General features: G+C 37.9%; 1 protein-coding gene across 4 annotated transcripts in view; it reads right to left on the bottom strand.

The window, feature by feature from the left end:
- The window catches only part of pcm1 (pericentriolar material 1), a 112,138-nt gene that overhangs the window by 8,868 nt on the left and 79,891 nt on the right, over positions 1–23,379 (bottom strand). For all 4 annotated transcript variants that reach the window (XM_073064562.1, XM_073064560.1, XM_073064561.1 and 1 more), the window contains 8 exons: positions 21,300–21,441; positions 20,251–20,373; positions 18,116–18,252; positions 17,138–17,272; positions 3,985–4,185; positions 3,252–3,311; positions 2,778–2,925; positions 988–1,145 (listed from right to left, as the gene is read on the bottom strand). In XM_073064562.1, the coding sequence (XP_072920663.1) occupies positions 988–1,145; positions 2,778–2,925; positions 3,252–3,311; positions 3,985–4,185; positions 17,138–17,272; positions 18,116–18,252; positions 20,251–20,373; positions 21,300–21,441 (1,104 nt within the window). The remainder of the gene's footprint in view (positions 1–987; positions 1,146–2,777; positions 2,926–3,251; positions 3,312–3,984; positions 4,186–17,137; positions 17,273–18,115; positions 18,253–20,250; positions 20,374–21,299; positions 21,442–23,379) is intronic.

The following is a 23,379-nucleotide window of genomic DNA, read 5'->3' on the forward strand; positions in this document are numbered from 1 at the left end:
TTCTAATTTATTCTGTATTTCATTTAAATACATAATTTGTTACTCAGTTAAATAGTAGTTTGCCTTTTTTTTTAAAAAAAAAAACCTTAATGATTTCTATGATATTTCAGCTATTTGGGGGAGTCACTTAATTGGGCCAAAAGGTACTGATCCAGATGTGTCCCAATTAACCAAAATCAACCGCATTTGGTTTTAAGATTTGCAATCAATGAGGCTTTTGAATAGAAATGTTCCATCATAGCAACAGGCAGTGTGAAGGCAGCAGGTTGCTATGACATAAAATATTATGACTGACTGTATCAATCATTACAAAAAGCTTCAGTTCGAAAAAAAAACAATTGACAGAAAATAACATTCTGACATATAAAGGGATGGAAGTTTACTGTTGGGTAACTAATAAAATGTGAGCAGTCATAACACTAGCAGTGCATTCAACAGGAAAGAAATCTAAAAAAAAATAAAGAGATGCCATATTTTTGTGTGGAAAAAAAGACCTTTGCAGCAAGAGACCAAATTATATGTACAAACTTAGAAAAGTTGTTGTGATGAACTCTCATTAACTATAAACACACAAATTTATCCACAGGATAAATAACAATTACTTAATGAAAGATGAGAAGCCCAGTGCTAATATTTCAAATAGGGTTGTAAATTAAAATGCAGTATCATTTGAGAGCAACATGATTTCAGATAAGTTAATTAACATTTTTATGGTTAATTGCTCACGCTAACAGGCAAAATGGTTTTTACCTTGGATGTCACAATGCTTCCCCTATACCCAAATACTATGTAATTCTGAACAAACATACAAAAATAATATTTTTCAATTTCAATTCATTTTATCAATTGATAAATAAAAATGTCTTGGACATTCTCCTAAAAGGAAATGATTAAATCTCAGCAGTTCTCAAACTTCAGAAGACATTTTAAAATAAACTCATAACTGCATCAATCAAAGACAACAATATTCATTAGAACAAACATTACCTGCTCATGATCAATCTCATCTGCAATTTCAGTATTAGCTTGAAGAGATGTCTGCACATCAATATTACAAGCATCGAAGTCCTCAATTTCATCATCTTCATTCTCATCCTCACCACTGCCATAATTTGTCAATGCTTGAGTTTCAGCTTTTGATAAACCTGATGGTTAAAATAAAAGAGCTCATCTTTATTTGCCTTTTATAATCTGAAAAAAATTGTTTGACAATTGTAAATTTGCATTATAATTAGTTAACTATAGCAAGAACCATACAGGTTTTGAAACTTGGCTAATCAGATTCAGAATTATTTACGTTCTATTCAAGGGTGCGATTTCATTCCACAAGCCAACCCAAATGGGCCAAAATATGATTTTTTAGTTCTGCTCATTTACGACTAAATCAAAACTCTTCTCGGATAATGTTACAGCTATATAGCACCCTGGTCAGACCCCACTTGGAGTACTGTGCTCAGTTCTGGTTGCCTCGCTACAGGAAGGATATGGAAGCCATAGAAAGGGTACAGAGGAGATTTACAAGGATGTTGCCTGGACTGGGGAACATGCCTTATGAGAATAGGTTGAGTGAACTTGGTCTTTTCTCCTTGGAGCGACAGAAAATGAGAGGTGACCTGATAGAGGTGTATAAGATGATGAGAGGCATTGATCATGTGGATAGTCAGAGGCTTTTTCCAAGACTGAAATGGTTGCCGCAAGAGGACACAGGTTTAAGGTGCTGGGGAGTAGGTACAGAGGAAATGTCAGGGGTAAGTTGTTTTGTTTTTTTTTTATGCAGAGAGTGGTGAGTGCATGGAATGGGCTGCCAGCAACAGTGGTGGAAGTGGATATGATAGGGTCTTCTAAGACTTTTGGATAAGTACAAGGAGCTTAGAAAAGTAGAGGGCTATAGGTAAGTCTAGTAATTTCTAAGGTAGGGCCATGTTCGGCACAACTTTGTGGGCCATAGGGCCTGTATTGTGCTGTTGGTTTTCTATATTTCTATGTAACATTTTTTGCTTAATTTTCAGATCTGGGGACATTTAAATATAAATTGAATGGAATTATACACGTAGATGAGCTCAGTCTCACTTATCATTCTCAGACTATTTTCATCAACTGATAATATCTATAATTCTAAGTGTTTGCTCTTTGCACTAGTGATTCTGGTAACCTACATAGGTAACCGATGTAGTTAGTTCTTTATCTTCAGTGTGTTGGAATAAAGAAAAAGACATTCCCACAATGAATTTCCTCACCCATCTATCCACGTTCTCCCTCACCTGGTTTTAGCTATTACCTTCCTGCCTCCCCCCACACCACCCCCCCCAATCTTCTTATTCTGGCTTCTGCCCCCTGGAAGACAGAACACAGAAAAATATTATCAACCAACCTTTGATGGGTTTCTGACAAAGCCTATTGAATGAACTATTGGACAAAAAGCTTGAAAACTCATGCCTGTATTCATTCAAGATACAAGTAAAGCAAGTTTGACATACATATCCCTCAGCGATGTTTGTGGGAGCCATTAAAAAAAACCAGGAAATTGGCCAAGGTCTCACTTCAAAATCTGTATATTATTTGTAATTTAAGGGCACTTCCTGCTTTCATCTCATAGCCATTTCAAATGTCTCATCTCTAATAGGTCAAATTTCAATTGGATAACAGAAAGACTATTAGAACATCTGTACAGATGGCACAAATTTTTAAGGCACATTGACAGAATATCACTTAGACTACTCATATGAAGAAGTTCACAACAAAAGTTTTTAACTTATTCAAACTATGAAATTTCTTACTGATGGAAACACATTTAGCAGTTATTGCTTCACTTTCAACATCCTCCTCCTCTCTGTCAGATAAACCACTTTTCATTAACTTCTCGGCTCCAACAGATTCATTTCCTTTGAGATCATCTGTAATAGCTATCTCACTTTCATCCTTGTCCTAAAGGTACAGAGAAAATAATAACTTAAGATGGGAGCATATGAACTTGAGACATCTGACATGAAACTATCAGAAGATAATGGTTACAGACATTTCTTTAAAAATTCTGATAATTACAAACTTCCAAAATAAACCATCAACCTGGTGTACTATTTTAAATCAGGTAGTATTTAAAACAATTTGTGAAAGATCAACAGCCACACATGAAATAATTATTTCAATGGTACACTTGGAAAATTGGAATCTTTTTAAATGTATGAGAAAGGAACAATGCAACTACAGATTCTTTCCAGACCTCACACTGTTTTGTATACACTCAGACCTACTTTGTCTTCATCTTCAAGCTCTTCCATAGAGGATTCATCATCTTTAGAATGTGTCTTCTCCTATTAAATAAGAAATTTTAGAACAAGGTTGTATTGAACAATTTTAACATGAAATACAACAATTCAAACTGGTTACTTACAAACAATTAATTTACTAGCTTTCCCTTTACATAGCTAGAAGAACATTTCAGCAACAAAATATATTTATGTGATTTGAACACCCACAAAATTTAACACAATGGCAGTGAAAAAACTGCAGAGCTTGCACATCATACAGAGCTACCTCAACATTGCAACAACTACTGTTCTGTTTTTCAAAAGTAAATCACAGAATTTCTTACTTACTCAAATGAGACATCAGAGACAGCTATTCAGCCCATTGGGCCCAAGCCAGCTGCCAGCAAAGCAATTCATCAGCCATGTTTTTTTATTTACATATTCATCAACTCTCAGTTGATTCTAATGCACATTAAGGGTTAATCTACAGTAGGTAATTAAAGTATCCTGGTTTTTGGGATGTGGCAGAAAATTAGATTAAAGAACCCACATATGCATGCAGAGAATGTACAAACTCTACATATACTGCACCCAAGTAATTGGAGTTGTGAAGAAACAGCTTTAATTGCTGTTCCACTATACTGATCCACAGTGTTTTTCTTACAGCTACTTCAAATGGTCAACAAAATTCACACTTGCAAATCAAAATATTTGAATATTTAACATATTACTATACCTCTGCTGTACAATGATGCTTAAAAGATGCCACTTCTTTCAGTCTTCTTTTGCACCTTTGTTTTGCTGCAACACTGCTGTTATCCAGGTCTTGCATGAGCCTAAAGAATGCAAGCTCATTGAACAGGATCTCTGAAATCTCTACCAGCAAATCCTCCCCACATTCTTTGAGCTTTCGACCAGCAAACTTTGCCAGAGAATCCTACAACGACAAAAATCAAAGCCCCAATTACAGAAGAGATGAACAAGAATAGGCTAATGCAGCTGCTCCACCATTTCACTGAACTTTCCCTCAATGTCAACAAAAGAGCTGCACAAACTTCAGGAATCTGGTTGGTGCACATTCTCCTGTCCTGTCCAGCGGGCAGCGGAGTGATAGAGCTTTGGCAGTAACAGGACGAGGCGGGTAGGTCTACCTGTGTTATTTGTGGAAAGAAAGTAATACATGTGTGAGGCCGGTGTTCTGTGCTCGGTGTCAGAAGTCCTGAAGGTCCTGAAGTCCTGAAGTCTCTCAGCCTCTCAGATGGCCATATCTGCACCCGGAGTGTCGAGCTGCAGCTCCTAAAGGACAAAGTTAGGGAACTGGAGATGCAGCTCGTCTGGTCAGGAAGAGTGAGAAGGTGAAAGGAAGGAGTTATAGGCAGGTGGTCACACCAGGGTCACGGGAGACAGACAAGTGGGTCACAGGCAGGGGGGAAGGGGAAGAGTCAGGTACTAGAGAGTACCCCTGTGGCTGTACCCCTTGACAATGAGTACTGTTGGTGGGGTAGGGGGGCAGCCTACCTGGGGGAAGCAACAGTGGCACATATTGGTACCAATGACATAGGTAGGAAGAGGTCCTGAAAAAAAGACTACAGGGAGTCAGGAAGTAAGTTGAGAAACAGGACCACAAAAGGTAGTAATCTTGGGATTACTGCCTGTGCCACGTGAGTGAGAATAGGAATAGGATGAGGCAGAGAATAAATGTGTGGCTGAGGGATTGGAGCAGGGGGCAGGGATTCAGATTTCTGGATCATTGGGACCTCTTTTGGGGCAGGTGTGACCTGTACAAAAAGGACGGGTTGCACTTGAATCTCAGGGGGGACCAACATCCTGGTGGGGAGGGTTACTAAGGCTACTAGGGAGAGTTTAAACTAGAATTGTTGGGGGGGGGGGGGGAGGGAACCAAACTGAAGAAACTAGGAAAGAAGAGCTTGTCTCCCAAATAGAGAAAAGTTTGTAGACAGTGCAAGAGGGAGGATAGGCAGGTGATAGACAAGGGATGCGCTCAGCCCGAAGGCTTGAGATGCGCCTATTTTAATGCAAGGAGTATTGTGAACAAAACAGATGAGCTTAGAATGTGGATCAGTACTTAGAACTATGATGTGGTGGCCATTACGGAGACTTGGATGGCTCAGGGACAGGAATGGTTACTTCAAGTGCTGGGTTTTAGATGTTTCAGGAAGGACAAGGAGGGAAGCAAAAGAGGTGGGGGTGTGGCACTGTTGATCAGAGATAGTGTCACGGCTGCAGAAAAGGTGGATGCCATGGAGGGATTGTCTACGGAGTCTCTGTGGGTGGAGGTTAGGAACAGGAAAGGGTCAATAACTTTACCGGATATTTTTTATAGGCCGTCCAATAGTAACAGGGATATCGAGGTGCAGATAGGGAAACAGATCCTGGAAAGGTGTAATAATAAGTGTTGTGATGGGAGATCTTAATTTCCTAAGTATCAATTGGCATCTCCCTAGAGCAAGGGGTTTAGATGGGGTGGAGTTTGTTCAGTGTGTTCAGGAAGGTTTCTTGACACAATATGTTGTGGGGGATTTCAACATGCAGGTAGACTGGGAAAATCAGGTTGGTACTGGACCCCAAGAAAGGGAGTTTGTGGAGTGCCTCCGAGATGGATTCTTAGAGCAGCTTGTACTGGAGCCTACTAAGGAGAAGGCAATTCTGGATTTAGTGTTGTGTAATGAACCAGATTTGATAAGGGAACTTGAGGTAAAGGAGCCATTAGGAGGTAGTGACCATAATATGATAAGTTTTAATCTACAATTTCAGAGGGAGAAGGGAAAATCGGAAGTGTCAGTATTACAGTTGAACAAAGGGAACAATAGAGCCATGAAGGAGGAGCTAGCCAAAGTTGATTGGAAAGATACCCTAGCAGGGATGACAATGGAACAACAATGGCATGTATTTCTGGGAATAATACAGAAGGTGCAGGATCAGTTCATTCCAAAGAGGAATTCTAAGGGGAGTAAGGGGCGACCGTGGCTGACAAGGGAAGTCAAGGACAGTATAAAAATAAAAGAAGTAGTATAACATAGCAAAGCTGAGCAGGAGGCCAGAGGATTGGGAAACTTTTAACGAGCAACAGAAGATAACCAAAAAGGCAATAGGGGGAGAAAAGATGAGGTACAAAGGTAAGCTACCCAAGAATAAAAAGGAGGATAGTAAAAGCTTCTTTAGGTACGTGAAGAGGAAAAAATTAGTTAAGACCAAAGTTGGGCCATTGAAGACAGAAACAGGTGAATTTATTATGGGGAACAAGGAAATGGCAGACGAGTTGAACAGGTACTTTGGATCTGTCTTCACTAGGGAAGAAACAAACAATCTCCCAGATGTAATAGTGGCCAGAGGACCCAGGGAAACGGAGGAACTGAAGGAAATTCACATTAGGCAGAAAATGATGTTGGGTAGATTGATGGGACTGAAGGCTGATAAATCCCCAGGGCCTGATGGTCTGCATCCCAGGGTACTTAAGGAGGTGGTTCTAGAAATCGTGGATGCATTGGTAATCATTTTCCAATGTTCTATAGATTCAGGATCAGTTCCTGCGGATTGGAGGGTGGCTAATGTTATCCCACTTTTCAAGAAAGGAGGGAGAGAGCAAACAGGGAATTATAGACCGGTTAGCCTGACGTCAGTGGTGGGAAAGATGCTGGAGTCAATTATAAAAGAGGAAATTACGACACATTTGGATAGCAGTAGAAGGATCAGTCTGAGTCAGCATGGATTTACGAAGGGAAAATCATTCTTGACTAATCCTCTGGAGTTTTTTGAGGATGTAACTATGAAGATGGACTAGGGAGAGCCAGTGGATGTAGTGTACCTGGACTTTCAGAAAGTCTTTGATAAGGTCCCACATAGGAGGTTAGTGGGCAAAAATAGAGCACATGGTATTGGGGGTAGGGTACTGACATGGATAGAAAATTGGTTGGCAGACAGGAAACAGAGTAGAGATTAACGGGTCCCTTTCAGAATGGCAGACAGTGACTAGTGGGGTACCGCAAGGCTCAGTGCTGGGACCGCAGCTATTTACAATATACATTAATGATTTAGATGAAGGGATTAAAAGTAACATTAGCAAATTTGCAGATGACACAAAGCTGGGTGCCAGTGTGAAATGTGAGGAGGAAGTTATGAGAATGCAGGGTGACTTGGACAGGTTGGGTGAGTGGGCAGATGCAGTTTAATGTGGATAAATGTGAGGTTATCCACTTTGGTGGCAAGAACAGGAAGGCAGATACTATCTGAATGGTGTCAAGTTAGGAAAAGAGGAAGTACAACGAGATCTAGGTGTCCTTGTTCATCAGTCACTGAAAGTAAGCATGCAGGTACAGCAGGCAGTGAAGAAAACTAATGGCATGTTGGTCTTCATAACAAGGGGAGTTAAGCATAGGAGCAAAGAGGTCCTTCTGCAGTTGTATAGAGCCCTAGTGAGACCACACCTGGAGTATTGTGTACAGTTTTGGTCTCCAAATTTGAGGAAGGACATTCTTGCTATTGAGGGAGTGCAGCGTAGGTTCACGAGGTTAATTCCCAGGATGGCGGGACTGTCATATGTTGAAAGATTGGAGCGACTGGGCTTGTATACACTGGAATTTAGAAAGATGAGAGGGGATCTGATTGGAACATATAAGATTATTAAGGGATTGGACATGCAAGAGGCAGGAAACATGTTTCCAATGTTGGGGGAATCCAGAACCAGAGGCCACAGTTTAAGAATAAGGGGAAGATCATTTAGAACGGAGTTGAGGAAAAACTTTTTCACCTACAGAGTTGTGGATCTGTGGAATGCTCTGCCTCAGAAGGCAGAGGAGGCCAAATCTCTGGATGCTTTCAAGAAAGAGTTAGATAGAGCTCTTAAAGATAGCGGAGTCAAGGGATATGGGGAGAAGGCAGGAATGGGGTACTGATTGTGGATGATCAGCCATGATCACAGTGAATGGAGGTGCTGGCTCAAAGTGCCAAATGGTCTACTCCTGCACCTATTGTCTAATATGTAGATAAGCCTACAAGAGGAGAGGCTGTACTTGATTTGGTATTGGGAAATGAACCTGGTCAGGTGTCAGCTCTCTCAGTGGGAGAGCATTTTGGAGATAGTGATCATAATTCTATCTCCTTTACAATAGCATTGGAGAGAGATAGGAACAGACAAGTTAGAAAAGCGTTTAATTGGAGTAAGGGGAATTATTAGGCTATCGGGCAGAAATCAGAAGCTTAAATTGGGAACAGATGTTCTCAGGGAAAAGTACGGAAGAAATGTGGCAAGTGTTCAGGGGATATTTGTGTGGAGTTCTGCATAGGTACGTTCCAATGAGACAGGGAAGTTATGGTAGGGTACAGGAACCGTGGTATACAAAGGCTGTAATAAATCCAGTCAAGAAGAAAAGCTTACAAAAGGTTCAGAGAGCTAGGCACTGTTAGAGATCTAGAAGATTATAAGGCTAGTAGGAAGGAGCTTAAGAAGGAAATTAGGAGAGCCAGAAGGGGCCATGAGAAGGCCTTGGCAGGCAGGATTAAGGAAAACACCAAGGCCTTCTACAAAGAGCAAGAGGATAAGACTTGAAAGAATAGGACCTATCAAGTGTGAAAGTGAGAAAGTATGTATGGAACTGGAGGAAATAGCAGAGGTACTTAAAGAATACTTTACTTCAGTATTCACTATGGAAAAGGATCTTGGTAATTATAGTGATGACTTGCAGCAAACGGAAAAGCTTGAGCATGTAGGTATTAAGAAAGAGGATGTGCTGGAGCTTTTGGAAAGCATCAAGTTGGATAAGTTGCCAGGACCGGATGAGATGTACTCCAGGCTACTGTGGGAGGCGAGGGAGGAGATTGCTGAGCCTCTGGCGATGATCTTTGTAACATCAATGGGGATGGGAGAGGTTCTGGAGAATTGGAGGGTTGCGTATGTTGTTCCTTTATTCAAGAAAGGGAGTAGAGATAGCCCAGGAAATTATAGACCAGTGAGTCTTACCTCAATGGTTGGTAAGTTGATGGATAAGATCCTGAGAGGCAGGATTTATGAACATTTGGAGAAGTATAACATAATTAGGAATAGTCAGCATGGCTTTGTCAAGGACAGGTCGTGGCTTATGAGCCTGATTGAATTTTTTTTGAGGATGTGACTGAACACATTGATGAAGGAAGAGCAGTGGATGTAGTGTATATGGATTTCAGCAAGACATTTGATAAGGTACCCCATGCAAGGCTTATTGAGAAAGTAAGGAGGCATGGGATCTAAGGGGACATCGCTCTGTGGATCCAGAACTGGCTTGCCCACAGAAGGCAAAGAATGGTTGTAGACGGGTCATATTCTGCATGGAGGTCGGTCATAAGTGGAGTGCCTCAGGGATCTGTTCTGGGACCCTTACTCTTCATGATTTTTACAAATGACCTGGATGAGGAAGTGGAGGGATGGGTTAGTAAGTTTGCTGATGACACAAAGGTTGGAGGTGTTGTGGATAGTGTGGAGGGCTGTCAGAGGTTACAGCGGGACATTGATAGGATGCAAAACTGGGCTGAGAAGTGGCAGATGGAGTTCAACCCAGATAAGTGTGAAGTGGTTCATTTTGGTAGGCCAAATTAGATGACCGATTATAGTACTAATGCTAAGGGATTCGCCATTTTGCAGCGCATGGAGTAGTTGCACTCTTAGCAGCTCCTTTTTTTATATATTTTATATCCCACTGACAGATTCCTTTTAGCTTTGATGATTTATAACTTCTACTGAAGGATTTATAATTGAATTACAATGGCCGAAAAAAGTCGTTCTGGTATTGAACTGAGAAGTGGCAAGACTTTTCCTGAAATGGAGCAAACGGAACAAACCAAGAAAACGGAGGAACCTGTTACTTTAGCAGGAATATTTTCTTCAACACAAGACATGAAGTCGAATTCGGGTTGCTTAACACTAAGATTGATAAGCTGATGGGTTCAAACGGGAAGCCTAAAAAAGCCATTTCTACGGTTCAAGACTCTTTGAAAAATCTGAACTCTCAGCTTCAAATACTTCAGCAGACTACAACCCGAATTGACAATGAGCATGATCTATTCAAGCAAACTACTAAAGACCAAGGAATGAAGATATCTTCGATGGAAAAGAATATCAATGAAATTACCTCGGAACTATCTAAAACAAAGAAAAAAAATGGTTGATTTAGATAGTAGAGGGCGTTGGAGGAATTTGCGTATTCTGGGACTGCCTGAAAATACCGAAGCTGGCGATCTGTTAAAATTCTTCTCAGATATGTTGTACTCACTTTTTAGTGAGACCCTGGAAGCTAGCGCTTTAATTGACAGAGCCCATAGAATTCCATTTTCTCGGCGTTCATCCGAATTACATCCTCGACCAATTGTACTTTCTCTGCATTATTATACCACTAAAGAAGCCATACTTTGAGAAGCCAGAAAGCGAAAGTTAATCTTTAAATCAGCAGACATTCGTATAATTGAGGACTATCCCCCTGAAATCTTTGCCGAAAGAAGGAAATATCGAGAAGTTATGAGTGAAATGTATAAATTAAATTTATACCCCTCCCTTCGCTTCCCAGCAAAGCTGATAATTTTTCCTGAAAAATCTCAGTCACTGAGAATCTACTCTCCCCAGGAGGGATGGGAGTACATTAAAAATCTTAAAGTTAAGCCTACTGAATAAAATCTTAAAGTTAACCCGATTACTTAATAGGTAATCCTGAAGTATTTTGTTGTACGAGATGTTTATGGATCTTCTGAGTTAAGTTTATTCTATATTTTTTTTTAGTCTCTGGTATGGGACATGGCTGACTAAACTTTTTTTTTACCTATTAATATTTAGTATATGCATAACTGTTTTGTAGGGAATTTTTATAGTATTATACTCTGATGGTCCATACAGGACCTGTCGTGTATTAATCTTTTTATTTCTTTTATTGTTTCAATACTAACATAGTTTTAGGTGTATATATATATATATATATATATATATACACACACACACTCATTTATCCTTTTTTCGAGAATGGGATTAAGATACTTAAGTTGATTTTAAGATGGCCGTTGCCAATTATGTTTTTATTACTGTTAGACATAACATGGTAGTAGTTGAACTTTGTTTGTACGTTTTATTATGGCTATTTTATGTGGGATTTTTGCTTTAACTTTTAATATATGTAGCTGCAAAATAGAGAATAGGGTCAAGGGTTATCAGTTTAGCATGTGGCCATCTTTCGGGAGGGGGGGGGGACTATTAGAGTAGGTTTTTTTCTTGATTGGGCAGCTCATTTGATGGATTTTTTTCTCGTAAATGTGTCACTCCTGGTTGTACCCGCGCCTTTTGGTTTAATCTGCGCTTGCGTAATATTTCTTTTATTATAATATTAAATTCAATTCTAAACATGGATGTTAATAAAATTAATATAATATCTTTGAATTGGAACTGTGTCAATCACCCCATTAAGCATAAAAAGATTTTTAAGAGATTAAAAACACTTAACACAGATATTATTTTTGCACAAGCAAATCATATACGGAAACAGGATAAGAACAGATTTTTCCAATTTTGGAAAGGATCCTTTGTACCATTCGCTGTCGGGAGTAAGATAAGAGGTGTTTCTATATTTTTTAGCCCAAAATCTCTTTTGTACACTTTAAAACTATTACTGATTCGACTGGAAGATATTTAATTGTTACTGGTTTATTATGCGAGCAAAAGGTAGCTCTGGTGTGTGTATACGCTCCTAATGTAGATAATTCTGATTTTTTTAAGAAACTTTTTTCTGAGCTACCGAATTTAAATGAATATTAGTTGATCATGGGTGGTGACTTCAATTGTTGTTTAAATCCGGCAATTGACAGGTCATCAACCAATCCGTCGCATCCTAATAAAGCGGCAGCCTGTATTAATTCTTTTTTATTAGAATATGGCCTGGTCGATATCTGGAGATATAAACACCCCAATGATAAAGCTTTCTCTTTTTTCTCACACGTTCATCATAAGTATTCTCAAATTGATTACTTTTTTTTTTAGATACACGTTTGTTATATTCTGTTGTTGAGTGTGCGTAAGACATCATTGCGCTCTCAGATCACGCGCCTTTAAAGTTAACCCTGAAGCTTTCGGATAGCTTTTTGAAAATGTCACAGTGGAGACTAAATCCCATACTGTTACATGATCCAGCTTTTGTTAGTTTTATTAAGGAGCAAATTTCTATATTTTTTGAATTTAATACAACTGAAGGAATGTCAAACCTGGTTATATGGGATACGTTGAAATCTTTTCTTAGGGGACAGATAATCTCATATTCAGCAGCTTTGAGAAAGAAAACTAAAGCAGAATTGTCAGTGCTTATTAATAAAATTAAAGAGATAGATAAAGCATATTCAGTTAAACCTACTGAGGACCTATATAAAAAAGGGGTCGAACTTCAATTACTTCTGCTTCTGGTCAGATTTGCTTCTGACCTTTCCCATAGAACAGCAAATTTTTAAATTCCAAAGTTTATTTTATTTACATGGGCAAAAATCTGCTAAGCTTTTGGCGGGTCAGTTAAAGGCTGGGATGGTCAGAAGACAGATTTTAAAAATTCGTAGACCAGACAGAATTGAAACTTTAGATCCTTATGAAATTAATAAGCTATTTATGGACTTCTATTCTAATCTTTATAAATCTGAATTCTCTGATAATACTATTACTATGAATAGATTTTTGCAAAGGTTAAATATACCTCAAATTTCAACTCAAGATGTTGACATATTAGATGCACCTATTAAACAAGAGGAGATAGCCAAGGCTATATCCTCTATGCAATTAGGGAAAGCTCCGGGACCTGATGGTTATACGGTAGAATTTTACAAGACTGTTCATGAAATGCTTATACCACACCTACATTAAACATTTACCGATTCTATATCCTCTGGGAACCTTCCAAAAACTTATGAGGCATTAATTTCATTGATTCTTAAAAAAGGAAAAGACCCACTGGAATGTGTATGCTATAGACCTATTTCTTTATTGAATGTAGATTTTAAAATTTTCTCCAAGATTCTAGCTAACAGACTTGAGAATATTTTGCCTAATGTTATCTCAAATGATCAAACAGGATTTATTAAAAATAGGTACTCACATTTTAATATTCGAAGATTGTTAAATATCATTTATTACCCCTCAGTCAAAGAATCTGAATGTATTGTATCTCTGGATTCAGAGAAAGCCCTTATATAGGGTGAAGTGCTCTTACTTATTTCAGGTTTTGAAGAGGCTTAATTTTGGCCCGGGATTTATTTCCTGGATTAAATTGATTTACCATACCCCGGTGGCTGCGGTTATAACTAATAATCAAAAGTCTCCTTATTTTAGATTATACAGAGGAATCTACCAGGGATGTCCTCTTAGTCCTTTATTATTTAATTTGGTTCTAGAACCACTTGCTATTTCTGTTAGGGATTCTAATTCTGTGCAGGGTATTAAGAGAGGGGATAAATTACATAAGGTTTCATTATATGCGGATGATTTATTAGTTTACATTTCAAACCCTAGGAAATCTTTTATGCTATCTATATTTACGGAATTTAGTATTTTTTCTGGACATAAACTTAATTTACATAGAAGTGAATTATTTCCTATTAATAATCATTTTGATTATTATGATCAAATATCTTTTAATATTGCTAAAAACTATTTCACTTATCTCGGTATCAAAATTACTAAAAGTTTTAAGGACCTATATAAGCATAATTTTTCCCCTCTAATTGAATATACTCAACAAGCGCTTTCTAAATGGTCGCCTATGTCGAAGTCATTGATAGGTTGAATTACTGCTATAAAAATGGTTATTTTACCAAAATTTTTATATATATTTCAAGCAGTTCCCTCTTTTGTTCCAAAAACATTTTTTGATAAAATAGATTCTATGATTTTGTCTTATGTTTGGAATAACAAAAGATCTACAGTGAATAATCTTTTATTGCAAAAATCAAAAAAAGATGAAGGACTGGTCCTACCAAACTTTAGATTGTATTATTGGGAAATTAATATTCGTTATATTACTTTTTGGATTTATGATATAGATAACCAGGACCGCCCTCCATGGTTACATTTGGAGGAAAATTTGGTAATGGGGTTTTCTTTAGCTTCTTTATTAGGAGCTCCCCTTCCTTTTTCGTTCTCCAGAATAAGTAGACAAGCTTTCAACCCTATCATTAAACATACCTTAAAAATCTAGTTTCAGTTTCGTAGATTTTTTGAATTAAATAATTTTTTACTCTCTAGTAATATTTATTCTAATTTTTTTTAAACCAACTCTGGATAAGGCTTTTTTAATATGAAAACTAAGGGAATAAAAACTTTTTTAGATTTATTCTTACAGGATTGTTTAATGTCTTTTTCGCAGTTAATGTATAAATATGATATCTCTCATACTTTTTTTTAAAGATACTTACAGGTTAGGAATTTTTTACATGACTTTTTACCGAATTATCCCTTGGCCTATTCTTCAAATTTGGCTTATGCTATTTTTCAGCTTAAACCATTTCAAAAACGATTAATAGCTATCATTTATAAACAGGTAACGAATGCTCACATGTTGCCTAATGATAAGGTTCAACGTACTTGGGAAATAGAACTTCAACGTTCACTTTCAGACGATCAATGAAGTAAAATTTATTATCTAGTTAATAATTCATCTACCTGTGCACGCCATTCCTTAATTCAGTTTAAGATAGTACAAAGGGCCCATATGTCTAAAGATAAATTGGCGCATATATTTCCTAATATAAGCCCTATTTGTGACAGATGTAACGTAGAGGTAGCTACTCTAACTCATATGTTTTGGTCCTGTGTAAGCTTAAATAATTTTTGGAGAGATGTGTTTAGAATACTATCTACAGTTATAGCTGTGGATGTTCAACCCAATTCACTTACAGCAATTTTTGGGATTATTCCAGAGGAAGTAGGTAGAGTATCTGCTTCTGCTCAACATGTGATAGCCTTTTCAACTTCACTGGCTAGGAGAGCTATCTTGTTATACTGGAAAGAATCTAATCCACCTACTGTTTTCCATTGGCTCTCCTCCATTATGTCATGTCTAAGCTTGGAGAAAATTAGAAGCCGGAGGTTTGATACATCTTTTAATTTTGAGCAAGTCTGGCGACCCTTTATTCGATATTTTCCTTGATTTAATATATTTTTTATTTATTTATTTTTCTTTATTCTTTTTGGGGAAAATCCTTATCCGTGAATGTTCGGAGGTGACTGGAGGGATGTTTTTTATTTTTTCTTCTAATTTTATCCTCAAATGGACTACCCAATCTTTCTTTTTTTCCCCGTTTTTTTGTTCCAATTTGTTTTTCCCTTTATAAAAAAAATTTCCAATTTTTTTTTACAATTTGTTAAGAGGAGTTGTAGTTTTTTGATTATACTGTATATATAACAGCATAACATCATACCTATTTGATTTTGACAATATATACTTTTCTTTATTGCTGTTTATGTGTCTTTTGTATTATATGTTTGCTAAACTTCTCCTCTGATTTGTATATTTTTACTGGAAATCAATAAAAAGATTGAAAAATGAAATGAAATGCTAAGACTCTTGGCAGTGTGGAGGATTAGAGGGATTTTGGGGTCCGAGTCCATAGGACGCTCAAAGCGGCTGCACAGGTTGACTCTGTGGTTAAGAAGGTGTACGGTGTATTGGCCTTCATCAATCGTGGAATTGAATTTAGGAGCCAAGAGGTAATGTTGCAGCTATATAGGACCCTGGTCAGACCCCGCTTGGAGTACTGTGCTCAGTTCTGGTCGCCCCACTACAGGAAGGCTGTGGAAGCCACAGAAAGGGTGCAGAGGAGATTTACAAGGATGTTGCCTGGATTGGGGAGCATGGCTTACGAGAATAGGTTGAGTGAACTCAGCCTTTTCTCCTTGGAGTGACGGAGGATGAGAGGGATTGATCATGTAGATAGTCAGAGACTTTTCCCCAGGGCTGAAATGGTTGCCACAAGAGGACACAGGTTTAAAGTGCTGGGGAGTAGGTACAGAGGTGATGTCAGGGGTAAGTTTTTTTACTCAGAGAGTGGTGAGTGCGTGGAATGGGCTGCCGGCAACAGTGGTGGAGGCAGATACCTTTTCAGAGACTTTTGGATAGGTACATGGACCTTAGAAAAATAGAGGGCTATAGGTAAACCTAGTAATTTCTAAGGTAGGGACATATTCATCATAGCTTTGTAGGCCAAAGGGCCTGTATTGTGCTGTAGGTTTTCTATGTTTCTATACGAATAGTGTTAAGGTTAAGAGGGTTGACAGTTTCAAGTTCCTAGATGTGAACATCACTAGTAGCCTGTCATGGCCCAGCCACATTAACACCATGGCCAATGAAGCTCACCAACACCTCTGCTTCCAAGGGAGGCTAAGGAAATTTGGTATTTTCCATTGACCCTCATCAATTTTTATTGATGCAACAAAGAAAGCATTTTGTCTGGATGTCTAATGGCTTAGTATGACAACTTCTCAGCATGTGACCACAAGAAACAGAAGGTTGAGGACACAGCTCAGCCCATCACAGAAACTAACCTCCCCTCCCGCCTTAGTTAAGCAACCAGCATAATCAAAGGTTCCACCCAGTTTCTCACATTCTCTCTTCTTCCCTTTTCCATCAGGCAACAGATACAGAAGCTTGCAAACAAGTGCAACTACCACCAGGTTCGTTGACACTCTTATAAGATTATTAAGTAGTTCCTGAGTACAATCTATCTTTTAGCCATGTCCCTTTTGCACTACTATATGTGTTTGGCTCATGTATCCTCCCTTCCTCATCTCACATTTTGGTTTACAGCAAGGATTTAGTACATTAACCAGAATGACCCTAATGAACATACTAGCATGTCTAAAAATAAGAATTCAGTTAAGTACAAACCTGAAGTATGGCACCTAGTTGTTTATGAAAGAACTTGACAAATTCCTTGCTTTCATCATTCTGCTGTGTAAGTTCTAACACCATGCACCCAATAGTTGTTAGCAACTGTGGAGAGCAGACATCATCCATGTGTTCCTGAAAAGAATTAACCAGAAGTAGAACACAAATTTTCATTTTTTTTGCTACTTAGACATGTTGATAGATTAGTTCTATCTGGCTTTTCACTGTCCTCCCTTCCAACCCTGGAGCTTGAGCATAATTCTCAGATCTACATCACCTCCATCAGGACAGATTTGACAACTGGAAATAGTGCTGACATTTTTTCTGGACTCTAATGATTTGAACAGCATAAGTAACAATAAATTCCTACTCCACAAATTTCAAAATTACATGGATTACAGTAAATAAAGAACACTGACTCAAAGGAAAAATATAGATTTCATTAAGGTACTATGGATAAAATGAAATGGCAATTCACAAATGTTCTCCTCACAAGGAGTGTTGATTGAAATTTCTCCTTTTAGACAGCAGACATTGCAAGCATGTCAATTTGCCTGTACTTCAGCTTTCTCAAAGGAATGAATGCTGAGCTGTTCAATAATGGCAAAATCCAATACTTCCAAACATAAGAATGGTGTATTAGGAAAATATCTTCATAGTGATAACTACGGTAAATATCCATTTAGTATGCAAATGACTTCATTTTTGGACAGTCTGCTGTGGTCACCATATTTCATCTGATATACCTGACTGACTGATTGTCTTGGCAGGTTAACCACCTGGCCTTGATTCTTAAGTACTAATCAGGCTCCTAAGACAAGCTGTACAGCACAATTATAGGAGCTGCCATACAAACATTGGAATTCAGCACAGAATGCCACCCAGTGCCTTTTGGTTCATCCTGAAGAACTTTAGTCACAGGGAAATCCAAGAGAACAATATTATGTCTCACTGTTAACAGAAATACTTGTATCGCACCTTCAGAAATGGGATTACTTCTGTCATGATAGCCTTTATTTGCTTGTCCAGTTGTTGAGTGTCTATGCGAGGGCAATTAATGTCAGAAGTGTCAGTGGTGTGATCCATCACAAAGCTACTTCCAGCTACATATCCACCTGAATTCATAAAAAGAAAATAAAAATTTGATCTATTGCATATACAAGCAGTTACCAAGAACTCAAAGCAATTGGAAAGATTATTTCCAAATTACACATGTACAAAATCTGCTTTTTCCGATCCAGAAAGTGACCCCAATCCCACTTTTATGCAGATAATCCTGACACCTCACCACTTCTGCATTCAACCCCAGACTTTGTTATTAAACTGGCATATGACATTTCTAATATCCAATACTGGGTGAACTGGAAGTTCCTCAACATAAACAAAGGATGAACCAGACCATTAGTTATCTTGGTATCTATCTAATTACAAGCTTTGAGGAAGTCATGACATAAACTACTGACTAATTTCTCTTTCCACAGATACTGCGTGACTGGCTGAATTCTTCCAGCACATCTGCTTTTGATCCATAATTGCACCCTTCTCTCCCCGCCTCAACTCTACTGCTTCTGAAATGACTACTCCAACAGATTCTGAGATCCATTGATGCATTTAAGAAGTGCAAAAACAACCTTCAGAAATCAGAAATGCTGTGTTCTACCAGCATTTTGTGTGTGTTGTTGTTTGAATTTCCAGCATCTGCAGATTTCCTCGTGTTTGCTCTTCAGAAATCATCATAGTTGTGCTTAGTCTACACAGATTCCCAGTTAATCCACATCTCAATTGTAAAATCCATATCTTTACATTCAAATTACTTCACCCTTTGCTCCACAGCCAAAGGGCACTCACTGAACTCTGCAATTTTCCAATTCTAGGCTCCTGCACATAGCTGCCAATTGTAGAGCAATTATGACCAGTATGCTTTCAGCAGTAAGGGTCTCAAATTCTGGTACTTTTATTTTTTCCATCAAAACACCCTGAAAATAAACGTTTTGTTTTATTTGGATCTTTCGTATAGATCTTGTCCAATGCAGAATCCACGGAGCTATTGAAAAGCCTGGTGGTATCATTAAAAGAAACAAATTAACACAGCCTAAAAAGTTTCAGTTTGTGTGTGGTCTTCCTATGCTCTTGGAAGAAAAGGCTTATCTGAAGGCCTTTCCTTAATGTCTGAATCAAAGTCAACAACACAGCAAGCAAATACCTTCCCAGATTTGATAACAAACAAATTCTGAAGTCTTCTAACTTTAAAATCACCTCAGTTAGCTTCTGGTATTGTTCCTTAACAAAGTAGTCAGAATGGATCATATCCTGCTTCAAATTCTCATGTGACATAAGACCCTCAATCTTATGACTTATGTTCCATTGGAAAATATATCACAATTTTAAGATTTATACCATTCTGCTCTATTAATATGCTCAGACAAGTGATATCCAGGACCACTATTCCAATCTAGCTTCATAATCCTATTTCAAAGTCATGAATATGACTGAAATGATGTCAGGACAACTAAATTACTTATAGATGGCTAGAAACAAGAGGTCATTTACAATTTAAAGCTACACTGGCACCAAACAATACTACTTTCGATTTACAGAACTGCCTCAAGTTGAGTTCTACATGAAGAAGGTATTTATGTAAGAGAATCATTAAACTTCAATAATTCAAGGGGCTACCAAAATCAGCATTACTTTCTAGATAATGACACTGTCTCATCCCAACATTTCTGTCTAAATGTCATTAAATGGGAATATAATCAATGCTACCCATGTTACTTTTACTTCTTTCTCTCACCTATTTTTGTTCACACCACTTTGAGACAGACCATTTGTGATTAACAAACCTTCACAACCCTCACTCAGCAAGCACCAAAAGTGTAGGTCACTCACTCTTGGTCCCCATCTTATCAAACATCTTTTTCATAGTCTCCACCACCCTGTAGTCCTGTCCCTTACTCTTTTCTGCAACATAAAACACGTTATTGCTTTTTCATTCACTCACTGAACAAGTCCACTAAATTCTAGTAATTTACCAAATGCCCAATCAGTTGATGAAATAAGTATAAATGACAGCATATTTTTCATTTGATATTATTTTATTCTTTCCAGATTACCGTCAGCACATTCAATGGCACTGGTGCAGACTTCTGAATTTTGATTATTTTGACCTTCAAATTTGACACGTTCATACTCCTTTATCCTGGATAGGGCCTTGTCTAGGTGTATGACAGTATTACCTGCATGCATAAAAAGCACATTATAGGAAAGGAGGAATTGAACATTTCTGCCTCTGCATATATTAAAAATCAGAGAACATAGAAAACATACAGCACGATACAGGCCCTTCGGCTTACAAAGCTGTGCCAAACATGTCCCTGCCTTAGAACTACCTAGGCTTTACCCATAGCCCTCTATTTTTCTAAGCTCCTTGTAGCCATCCAGGAGTCTCTTAAAAGACCCTATCGTTTCTGCCTCCACCACCTGCCCAGTCCACACACTCACCACCCTCTGCGTAAAAAACTTACCCCTGACATCTCCTCTGAACCTACTTCCAAGCACCTTAAAACTATGCCTTCTCATGCTAGCCATTTCAGCCCTGGGGGAAAGCCTTTGACTATCCACACAATCAATGCCTCTCATCATCTTATACACCTCTATCAGGTTACCTCTCATCCTCCGTTGCTCCAGGGAGAAAAGGCCGAGTTCACTCAACCTATTCTCATAAGGCATGCTCCCCAATCAAGGCAACATCCTTGTAAATCTCCTCTGCACCCTTTCTATGGTTTCCACATCCTGAGGCGACCAGAATTGAGCACAGTACCCCAAGTGGGGTCTGGTCAGGTCCTACATAGCTGCAACATTACCTCTCAGCTCTTAAACTCAGACCCACGATTGATTCCCAATGCACCATATGCCTTCTTAACCACGGAGTCAACCTGCGTAGCAGCTTTGAGTGTCCTATGGACTCAGACCCCAAGATCCTTCTGATCCTCCACACTGCCAAGAGTCTTACCATTAATACTATATTCTGCCACCATATTTGACCTACCAAAATGAACTACCTCACACTTATCTGAGTTGAACTCATTGAAATGTTATTTTATCAAGATAGAATACAAATTGAATGGAAGTGAATTTATACAAACAGTTGGAAAATGCTTACCTAGGTCATCATTGGCAAAGGGCTCTAAATTAGAGGAAGCAGACAATGAACTGGAATTATCGAAAGATTCAATGTACTCTACATTTTCATTCTGCTGAATCTCTGTCAGAGGTTGTTGCTCAGTAGTCTTGTCACATATCTCCTAAAAATTTTAAAAAGAAATTAAAGATCTCCCAAGTGCAGGTATAATGTAATAATTGAAACTATGTACATCCCACTTAAGACAAGAGTAATTTCTCAGTGTTTTGACTACAATTTTGCTCTCATCTATTATCGAAACACATCAAAATAGTTAACTGAATGCTTGAGACTTTGCTATGCATATATCCACAGGTTATAGCATTTGTCCAAGTAATAAATAGATTATGAGTTAAGAAAATCAAAAACTGCGGACACTGTAGGTCCACAATAAGAACAGGTGATGTCGGAAAGAAACAGAAAAAGAAAAATCTGTGGAAAGACAAGCAGAATTAACAATTCAGGAGACATGAGAGACTGAATATACATGAAGCACAGATTAAATTGCTGGAGGAATTCAGCAGGCCAAGCAGCCTCTGTGGAGATAATGAAAGGGTCAACATTTCAGGTTGCAACAGAACTGGATATCAGACTTCAGGATATGAGGAATTAATGTTTCAGTTTGAGACCCCTCGTTTAATTTCAAAACCCATTCATTTAATAACTTAGGACAGAAATGCAAACTTATTTTTCTTTTCCACTCCAATCCCCTGCCCTAAGGCATCCCTATACAGACACTGAAGTAAATTTTCAAGGAGATTTAGAAATTCCTTTCTTTTTGCCTAATTTCTTGCCTTTTGTTGGAATAATATAATAACCTATTTCCATTTTCCCTTTTGATAGGTTTCCTTTCATTCCTCCCTGCTGCAGAGGCTATATATTGCTGAGTACACTAGACTATCATCACACATTTAATCAAAGTTTTCTTTCTTTAATGCATCCAATTTATCTGCAGCACACTGGTAAATAGTCATGTTCCTTTTTCATTGATTTTAGTTGCTACCTTTACTTGCAGTTCATGTTTTCTTCCATTCAGTTTTCTTTATCCCCCACTCCTTTTCAGCTGATAGCTTTTATGTTCTTCAGTTTTCCAACATCAATTGTTTACAATCCTACTATGAAATCTTCATCTGTGAATCAGTTGCTTCTAGATTTAACTACTCCATTGCTCCCCAATAAATTTAATTTTTCACCCTCCATAAACAAAATCACCTAAAATTCTATTGTCATTATACTAAACTTGTATTTCTGTATGCTCATCACTTCTCTGCTTAACTGATCTGATAACAACTCTAAATTTCCACCTGCATATTTAAACCCACCTATAACCATATCCATTCCCCTGCCTTCAGCAATATTTTTTAAAAAAACAAAAATTATAGTGTTTCTTCAACTCAAGATTGGAAATGTGCATCAAGCTCGAGTATTTCTGTAATAACAATTGGGTATTAATGAGCTCTAAGCCATAGAATTATCACTTTCTGCTTAATAACACTAATAAGCATCTTGAATTATTTATTAACATGGAAGACATTATTACTGTACCTTCATTATTCTTTCAAAGTATTTTCTCTCTAATCCCATCTCTTGATTACTTGGCTTGCTGTTCTGTGCTCCACCATAATTGATTTTATCCTCTGAAATATTTCTTGTTTCAATTAAATATTTCTAACCTTCTCCTTTCCACTAACATATAACTGCTGAAAAGTTGTCCTTTGCAGCAGTTAGCTAAAATCTATAAAGCACAGTTCACAGCGGCTGAGCACAAAAGCAGCTACATACAGTTCATATACATTGTTCTTTGCTTTTACTGCTAGCAAAGGTGCTTTTTTTGCACTGTTAACTGCAACCCATAGACAATTTTACTAAAATGGCCTGACAATAATTGTTCAAAGATACCATGAAGCAAATATGTAGAATTTTTGTCATCTAAAAAAAAAAGTCCCCACAGTAGAACTGCAAAAAAACCAATGGCCATTTAATCTTTTTAAAGCAATTATCTTCATCTTAAAACAATTAATAAATAACCTTATATTTTTTGGTTGTCATCATCTATATGTGT

Source organism: Hemitrygon akajei, chromosome 13 (assembly GCF_048418815.1).
Source record: "Hemitrygon akajei chromosome 13, sHemAka1.3, whole genome shotgun sequence".
NCBI lineage: Eukaryota > Metazoa > Chordata > Chondrichthyes > Myliobatiformes > Dasyatidae > Hemitrygon > Hemitrygon akajei.